The sequence below is a fragment of the Mytilus californianus genome, unplaced genomic scaffold, assembly GCF_021869535.1.
Source record: "Mytilus californianus isolate M0D057914Y unplaced genomic scaffold, xbMytCali1.0.p SCAF_6, whole genome shotgun sequence".
In the NCBI taxonomy this organism is placed as follows: domain Eukaryota; kingdom Metazoa; phylum Mollusca; class Bivalvia; order Mytilida; family Mytilidae; genus Mytilus; species Mytilus californianus.
Window position 1 is genome coordinate 30272668 of NW_026262712.1, and position 9565 is coordinate 30282232.

General features: G+C 32.0%; 1 protein-coding gene across 1 annotated transcript; it reads right to left on the reverse strand.

Moving 5' to 3' along the window:
- Positions 1–2731: 2731 nt before the first annotated feature.
- Positions 2732–7141, reverse strand: LOC127704499 (E3 ubiquitin/ISG15 ligase TRIM25-like). The gene is made up of 2 exons (XM_052208590.1): positions 7101–7141; positions 2732–4067 (listed from the first exon to the last, which is right to left on the reverse strand). Exon 2 carries the CDS (start codon positions 4054–4056, stop codon positions 3094–3096), a length of 963 nt encoding a protein of 320 aa, XP_052064550.1. The 5' UTR covers positions 4057–4067; positions 7101–7141; the 3' UTR covers positions 2732–3093.
- Between the last annotated feature and the right edge of the window lie 2424 nt (positions 7142–9565).

Genomic DNA, 9565 nt, shown 5'->3' on the forward strand with positions numbered 1-9565 from the left:
AATTAAATTTACTTTAATTATTTATTAAATTATTTCTGGGCCTATAATAATTTTCATTTATGACTCATTTTAAAGAAAACATATAAATCTTTCAAGCAGTGTAAAGCCCGAGAATGTTTGACCAACTGTTTTATAATCACCTGTCATTTTATTCCAAACTTGGTATGGAGTAACATCATGTACTTGGGGGTGAAGATGGGGGTCATTTACATTGATATATGAGTTGCTTTTGAAAACCTTGATGAAATATTAATTAATTTGCCTTAATAATCAATTCATTTAATGAACATAAATGTACCATATACGAATGTTTAATGTTTGTTCTTTCAAATCTTAAAAATAAAATTGAAGCAACACAGCCACAGTTTTCATAATTACGTTTGCCTTGGTTTTTTGTTAACTGCCTACAGCGCTTACAGTGCTTTGATTTATTTAAAATGTTCGGTGATTCCTAACACATGGAAAATAAGAGAAAAGGGTAGGCACCTGTAAACTGCCCCAACGTAAGATTGTGTTTTTGATAGCAAAACATAGTATTTTTTTTATTGGGTAAATAAATCAAACAGTATAAGATAAAAAGGGGGGATGGTTATACCCCAACCCTGGTATACTATTCCCAGTCCAGGCATATCAGTGCATTTCATAAATATCCGTTGTAATAGAATTTAGAAATAATGCGTCTTAGCAAATTTGATTTAGTCGTTTTTCTGTGAATTGTTTGTATGCATTTTTCCTCCATTGATACAGGTAAAGGGCAATTTCAGTTTGATTGCATGCTTTATTCCTCTCAGGTTACGTGCACACGCTATTGGTCTCAAGTCTGTTTGTTTTTAAAGCAATCAAAGTCTTTCTAATTTTCTTTAGGACATCTTTGAATATAATCACGATCTCCAATTCTCAAAACGTCCATTGCATACGCGCGTTTGCAATCCGACACCTCATCCGGGACAATTTCCGCGCCACATGACTGCTGTTGATATTTAACATTTGCGCATGTGCAAACGGATGGCCGGAAAAATAGAGATTTTTAACTATTATTCCGGCTAGATGAATAACTTCAAGATAGTATTCAAGGGAGATATTTGGTAAACATCAATGTGACTGCAACTAAAACGCACAAGAGAAGAGTTTAAAAAAATGAGAAAGATCAGGATAACTGGGCGATAGTTCTTGATGGGGGTTAAAGAATGGAGAAGGACCAAAACTACAGAAAAATGGTGCAAAAAAAAAAAGAATTGAGAAAAATATTCCAAAAAATTAGGAACAGAGAATAATTGGGTGCTAAAATATAAAGAATAGGGAAAGGGGGAAATGAAAAAGAATAGAGATAAATTGTCGAAAATTTGAAAGAAAACATAATTTAAGACCCCAAATCCAGACCATCATAACCTTGCAACAAATCATAGGGTTTACAACATGCAAAGAAAAAGTTAAAAACATAAAAAGCAACCCCTTTAATGCATCTTACTAATCAATTATGTAGTATATATTTGTAAATAGAGACTGAGACTTGGAAGCTTTGAGTACCACCATTGTTCTCTATTGATGACAACTTTTATTACATGTCATGTATATACGTCTCAGGTAAGGACAGAAAAAGCAAAAAATGGAGATTGCTTTTCCGGCGACGACGATAATGAGGACGATGACGGCGTGAACAACTGTTCAGTTTTCTGCTCCAGTTAGTTTAATAGGTGATAGACCAATGGTATTTTGTATTAAGTTGTATTACTATCAGTACATATCAGTTTGACGATTATTTGAGGCACTGTCCCCTAGGTCATGGTCCAGTGACTGAATTAATAAGAAATATTTAATGTTAATTTTATGCTGTTAGGCGAGATATATCTCAGTGTCAACGTTTTGTTATTGTCACCTGCAGTTATTTTTACGCGCAGAATTATATATTCAGACAGACACTGATTTAAACAAATCTTTGATTTGGGATCAATCTGTCAGATAGGTTTAACCATGTAAAACATTGACATGTTAAAACTTCCAGTTGTATTGACCAATACACCAATCTCGAGTTTCTGTTTATGAATGAGTTACACCGGTTGAACCGAGATCAATCTGTGTAAATGACATAATTGAACGATAGGTTCTTACTGTTACTGAATAACAATAACATTGTGACATAGGAAATGTACTGGTAATATTTGTGTCACCAGAACCAGATGCAAAATAGAAAAATAGAAAGAAATGACATAGAAAATGAAAGACTAAAGAAAAGAAGGACCCCATCCAAACCCTAAATACAGGGAACTATAATTGTAAAACTTCGACAACATTGATTTCTACATATGCAATTGCTTTATAGTCTTAACAAGTCTGATAATATTATTTTCCATCTGTGCTAACAAAATTGCTATAACCAATATAATGAAAAATGTTTGTTGCTCTAAATTTTTCTCACATTTACTAATATGACCTGTTTTATTTATCATACCAAATACAAATTTAAAAGCCTTAAGCAAGCTTCGTTTATACACAAACACTATTTGAAATAATTTAGCCAAATTTTTGCAATGTATACACAATAAATGTTTAAAAAAGCGAAGTTTTAATTCATTATTAATTATAAAAATATACTAATCGAAACAGTCAAAGTAGGAAATAATTAATAACCCGCTTATAAAGGTGAACAAGAATCTGATTTAAAAAAAAAAAAAAAAAAAAAAAAAAAAATTAAAAAAAAACGAGCCATATACATGATATAGATAGAACTAACTAAAAAATTGACAAAGTGTATATTCAAAAATATATATCAAACAATATATAACAAAATTGATCTTGTTAACAAATAATGTTATTCCTTTATGTAGTCGTGACTGTAGTAGGTAATATTTCTAGGATTGAAGTGTAGGAAACAGACGGTTAGCAGACGGCGCTTTAACGAACTTGTTTATTTTCTTGAAGTCTAGTAAGAAAGGTTAACTACAGCGTTTCCTAAATATATATCCAGTAGTGATTTATACGCACTGAATCGAAAAAAATCATAAGCCTCTGTCTCTCTAAATTCAGTCTTACCATTTGACTTTAATGCTACTATTTATTCTTTTCGCGGTTAATAATCGGCAAGGATATATATATTTAATGTCTTGCTTTCTGACTAAATTTTTGTTTCAAATTGGTTCCTGATTGTTTATGTTCTGTTGCCAATATCTGAGCTTGTCTGTCTTTCTTCCTGACTAATCCGATGGAATCAGATGGATAATTCTTAACCGTAATCAAACCTAATTTTTGGACATTAGTAAAAAGATCCCGTATTGTAGCATCTATTGTATATTCTAAGTCTAGTTTTTCTATTTTCTTATCAACAACCAAAGACTCAATGCATTTCTCGTTTTTAGTAATCTTTATTTGTAGATTTCTCATACCGAGAAAGGTTTGTATATCGGAAGCATACTTCTTCATTTTTTCAATTTCTGTGTTGCACTGAATAATCTCCTTATCTTGGATATTGACAGGGGAAACAATTGATTGCATCTTTTCGCAACATTCTGTCTCTGTTTTGTTAAGCTCTGTAATGAAATTATCTTGTAGTTTATCAAGGTGCTGATTTATTTGGGTTCTAAATTGAATAACCTCTTCGACGATTTTTTTCTTTTTGTCCTGTATCATCTGTATGTTAGTCCTCCTGTCTTCTCGGATTCTACTGATATTAACTATCATATCCTTTAAGCTTTGTTCCATATCTCGGAATACTTCTGATGATTTTACATCGCGTGCAAGTTCTTCAAGAAGTGTCAATCCACCGCAGTTTCCATGCTCATTTATACATTTGTAACAAATAGGACATTCGTGTTTTACACAGTATTGCAGGTATTTCTCATTGTGATAAGTGCAAAATAAGTCAATATTGACGATGGAGGGAGGTAAACAATTATATTCAGATATAGAGATTACACGATGACATCGGGAGGATTTCGATAGACTATGGTGCTCTTTACAGTTAGTACATAGTGCTTCCTCGCATTCCGGACACCAATGTGTAGACGATGTGGTAAGATGCCGGAGATCGCAAATCGTACATAGTGATGTTTTGGTAGCCATTGCTGGTAGTTCTGATAAAACATAATAAAAAAAATTTTTGTTTGCCTAAATAATTTGATAGCTAAAATTAGTTATAAACACAGTTTTTAATTATCTGTCCAGTGCATTGAATTTCTTTCATTTCAAGGAGCTAAAATATTGATGTTTACTCTTTTTTTTAAATACCTTTATAATTAACTATAACAAATGATTAAAGGTAAGGCAAAAGCACATGCCGAGGACTAAATTTATGAACGGAGTAATCGTTGTAGTCTTTGTTTTAGACGAACATATGTTGATAATTGACCTGAATAAAATGGGATGGTAAACATAAGTGAGACAGTATATGAAACCAAGAGCTGTACAAGAACTAACAGTCCATAGCAGATAATGTACTTTTATAGTTAGAATTGATTTTAAAGAAATAAAAAAGATATTAGGTAAGCACCAATTAGACACAACATCAATGATACAAATAAATTTTGCCAACAGTAGTGTACCGATGTTCATAACTTATAAATCGCTTAAGAAGAGACAAATTAAGGTAACAAACAGAATCCGAGGGAATCAAATAATCTCCAAAAGGAACGACGTCGAGTGCGGCGACTTGATAAGCGCCTCTTGCTATGCATGCATCATCCGGCATGCGAATTCGTACTCAGTTCAAAAGTCACAATCGAGAATAGGACACAATCGGTAAAAAAGAAATCAGACGACTATATATATTGGTATCTAAAGATCTAAGACCGCGAACACATGTCGCTAGTGAATTGAGATACCGACAAATTTTATCGGTCAACCAATTCGTGATGGTGACCGTAAAACTTACGTAGTATCGATTTCAGTCGTTTTCTCTCTTTAACTATTTAGAGCTGTTTTCGCGTAAGGACGTAAAGAGCACTCCCCAGTACATCAAATCAACAACTTATAGTGTTCAGAGGTTGACATGCATAGATATTCAAGATGTATATCATCATGGTATATTTTTCATTTGAAGCCTATTAATAGCATTTTGCTGGTTGAAAATGTGGATATGATTTTCATTTCCTTCCGAAATATTTTAATGTGGTATATTCAACCAGATGTGGATTCTTGAAAATTCTTAATATATGCTCTAAAATCTTCACTGAAAATCTTTACAACTTTGCAGTTATATAAAAACCATTTGATTTTTCTACTCCTTACACTACCATTTTCTATGCTCAGTTGAAAGATGGACGAATTCGTGTAAAAAAAAAAACTTTTTTAGAAACGTAGTTACAAATTACTTGTTTTAGGTCAAGAAAAAGTTTTCTTTGTGAAGGACCACATTGATAAAAGGATGAACGTTTTGATCGACAACATATTTGTTGAGTTTGTTGGATTAATATTTCAGCAGACAGTCGGTATTCCAATGGGTACTTATTGTGAACACTACTGGCCTTCTAGCCTTTGTACTCATATGAAGCAAAGTTCATCCAGAACTTTCTCAACGACAAAAAGAAGGGCATCTTGCAAAGTTAATTTTATTTCACTTTCATATATGTTGATGATGTTCTGACACTAAATAAAATACATTGCAATGAGTGCTTACATCTCATGTATTACAGTGAACCTAAGATTTAAGATTCGTCAAAAACAGAAGGTATTCGTAATTTTTTTTATCCTTTCCTCGATATTGGCACAAATGGACGAAATCAAACTAGAATCTATGACATACATGATGATCTCAATTTTCCAATTGCCCACTTCCCATTCTAAGCAGCACAAAAATGCTGCATTGTGTGGCGTCTACATATCTCAGTTATTAGGTTTCACTCGTACATGTTCACACTATATGGACTTCATTAACATGGATGTGCTCCTTACAAAAAATATGTTCGAAAATAATTCGGAGGAAGAACGACTGAAATCGACACGACATAAGTATTTGAGATCACCATCACGAATTGTTTGACCGTTACGATGTGTCGGTGTCCAGACTTACTAACGACATGATTTCGAGCTCATGTATATCTAAATATCAACATATCTATAGTCGTCTTATCTCTGATTTTCCAGATAATGTTCTATTCACGATTGTGTAACATTTTAAATGAGTTTAAAAATTCGCATGGCCGATGTTATGAGTACATAACAGGTGATGCTTACCGGTTTTGCTCCTTTTGGAGTTCATGATATCAACTCAGATTTTCTTTAATGTCTTTATTTGTATCGTTTTAATCAATTTACGAGATGTGAACATCGATTTACTACTGTTGCCTTAATGTATAGAATAAAAAAAATAATGATATACTAGTAATGCGCTTTTAAGTTTTCTTGTGACGAAGATTTTTCGGTTCCTAAAAATATGTTAATAAAAACTATGTTCATGAATCGAAAAGACATAATTTTGACCAACAAGTGTGTATTCTTTTTTATTGAGGATTTAACCACCATGCAGTTTTGAATTGACTGGTTGGATTTTGGAGAAACAGGTAAAGAAAGGAAGGCAAGTCACAAAAAGTAGTTGTCAATTTTTGTAAAAAAATAATTCCTCGTGATAACGTGTATTCCTTAGAGGATAATAACCTTTTACACTTTTACCCAAAATTGTCATGGTTACTCAATAATAAGTTTTCTAATGTAGCGTATCTATATCATTGTTTGTATGTTCGTCGTTCTGCTTTTTGTCCGTGGTATTGTCAGTTATTCTTCAGTTTTTGATTTTTGAATCTGCATTTGATATAATTTGGCCCCTTTTTGACTAACTATAGCAAGCTTATATTTTTTTTTCACTTTTGTGCTGTTGGGTTGCTGTCTTATTGACGTATATACAATACTTCGACTTTTAATTCATATAAATATTTAGTTATTTATCCAAACAATATGCATTGAAATAATATAATGATACAAGATAGTTTGACAAAGGCCGGTGATACATTTATATGCAAAGCGATATGCATGTCATTTCACCTTATGGTCTGCACTTATATAGACACTCCATGATTGACAAATATTATAAGCGCATCTCTATTATATCTATTTATCGGAAATCAAACTTATGTATATTTCAAAAGTATAAACAAATAAGGAAAACTTCTTACATTAAACAAGGAAGTCTGTTGCTATGGAGGTGCTGTGTACATAACACAGGTAAGTATATCAATGTGGAAGATTTTAACTAATTATACCGATAGATCAATACACACGTTTTATCTGGTTGAAATGAATGAAATGGCTATGCATATTCATCCTTTCATTTAATTTAACTTCCAGTAGCAATGATGTTGATTATTTCTTTAAAAAAGGAAGAGATAAAGTTTTTGAGTAAACTCAATTCGTCAACATAAAAAAGATACTTAATAATAATAATAATAATAATAATAATAATAATAATAATAATAATAATAATAATAAACATTTAAGAATAATACTACAAAGTTTGCGCAAGTCATGAATTGAGTTGGGTGAACCGGATAAAATAGATCACTTACGTAAACATATTAACGTTAAATTAAATAGAAGTAGCAATATTCTTCAATAAGAAAACATCTCTTGTACTTAAAATGTAAAATTTCCTAAGGCTTTGCAAAAATCAAAAACTCTAAATTTTCATGATAGTCTTGTTCATTACATTACCGAATATAAAAACCTATAAAAAGTATATAAAGCAAATGAAAATAATGGAATTTACTATATAATTTTGGAGTATCAAAATCTTTTAATGGGTTAGATAAATTTCGAGCTTTTGATGGTCCGTTGAAATCGGTTGAGATTTTTGCGTTTTCGACTCTGTACACTTCACTAACACCCCAATCTTATTAAACAGAAGTTCTCGTATTTTATTAAATTTTCCTTTGAAAAATCTGTTTGCTGGATTTATTCGCTACAACTCATATTAAGCCTTCTTCTTTGATGAAGAAGGGAAATATGCTAGATATATTACTTGAACTGCGATGAGATGATGATTAAAGCTGTAAAATTTCTCCATGACAACATCTATCTTCGTTTCGGTAAAACGTGATCCATCTATACTACATTTTATTGATGAATAAAAAACCACTTACCGTTACGTTGATGATATTATTGGTTAAGTTTTATTGCAAAAATTTACCCAAAGGAACATACTTTTAATATATCTAATACTACAGCAACGAATATTCCGCACTAGATTTAAACATTTCCTTTTTGGACGTTGATGTTTTTTTAGCCACTTCTTACTGTGTTCATATTTGACAACTTGTTCGCTTTGACCGTGATTGTAGTCACATTTTAGATTTCAATGAACGCAATTCAAGTTAACTGGTAAATTATCAAGCTAAGGATTTCGCTAACACAAATTTATTAAATCTTTACTAAATTCTTTCAGAGATACATAAATTTGGTTAGGAAGTTTGCACTACCAGTAGAATTCGTATTAAAAATGGTAAAGCACTTCCTTATTTTTACGTTGATGTTGTTGATAGAGCCCGTAAATTATGATACGATACATGTAAACTCATTGATTCCTTGAATAAACTTAATCTTTAGGTTTAACACAGTAATCGTTACTTACATTGTTTTGTTTGTAAAAAATTGAGACATAACAATATTGCTTTACATGTATAAATAGGAGAACTCATGACCCTACATCCTGTCGACACTGTTGACTTATATTTTGGCATTGCACAAGGTCATGCCTTTCTCAGACTGTTTATGCCGTCTTTACACTGAATTCGTTGGATTTGTATTGAGTTAAGCCAATTGCAACAAATTTTACAGTGTGTTCTGTTATTGTGGAGTTACACCATTGGCCCAAGTTAGGGGACTGTTAAGCGCTCAGCAATATGTTTAATCCCAACTCATTCTTTTTATGCTTGTTCATTGTCAGGAGACTGTAGTTCAGTTGTTGTCGTTGGTTCAGGTTTATAACGTGTTTTGGTAAATTGTGTGTGTTGTTATAAATAAGGCCGTTAGTTTTCTTGTCTGAATGCATGGTTTCATATTTTTTATATCACGGCCTTTTATAACTGAGTATATGGTATGGTCTTTCTCATTGTTGCAGACCGTGCAGTGTACTATATTTGCTTATATCCACTTCATTCTAACTCTATTGTATAGTGGCTCATTGGCAATCATGCCATGCACATCTCACTATTTCTATATAGGAAGAGACAGATCAAGGTAACATACAAAAACTTAGGGAATCGCATGCTCTCACGTTTACAAATCTTGCTAGATTTTCATGAAATGTACTTTCAAATTCTACCAGCAATATATCGAACATAATCGAAAATCAATTTTAAAAGGAGTTTTGTCCTTCGAAATAAAAGGAAAATTAAATTGTAGTATTTTAAGCATCCTTTTTTGTAGTATTGTTTTTGGTTTGAACGAGATTGTTATCGACGCTGACAGATTATTTTGCAGCAATGTGGTTTTCGTACACTCAGTTAGATACTAAGTATGTGTAACCTTAAATGGACATGCAGTAACACAGAATGAGAGAAATATCCATTGTTTTTTTTTATGTCGCTATGTCTTAGGTCTAAGTCATAATTACTACAAAAAACTTTATTTTGTGCAGAGGAGG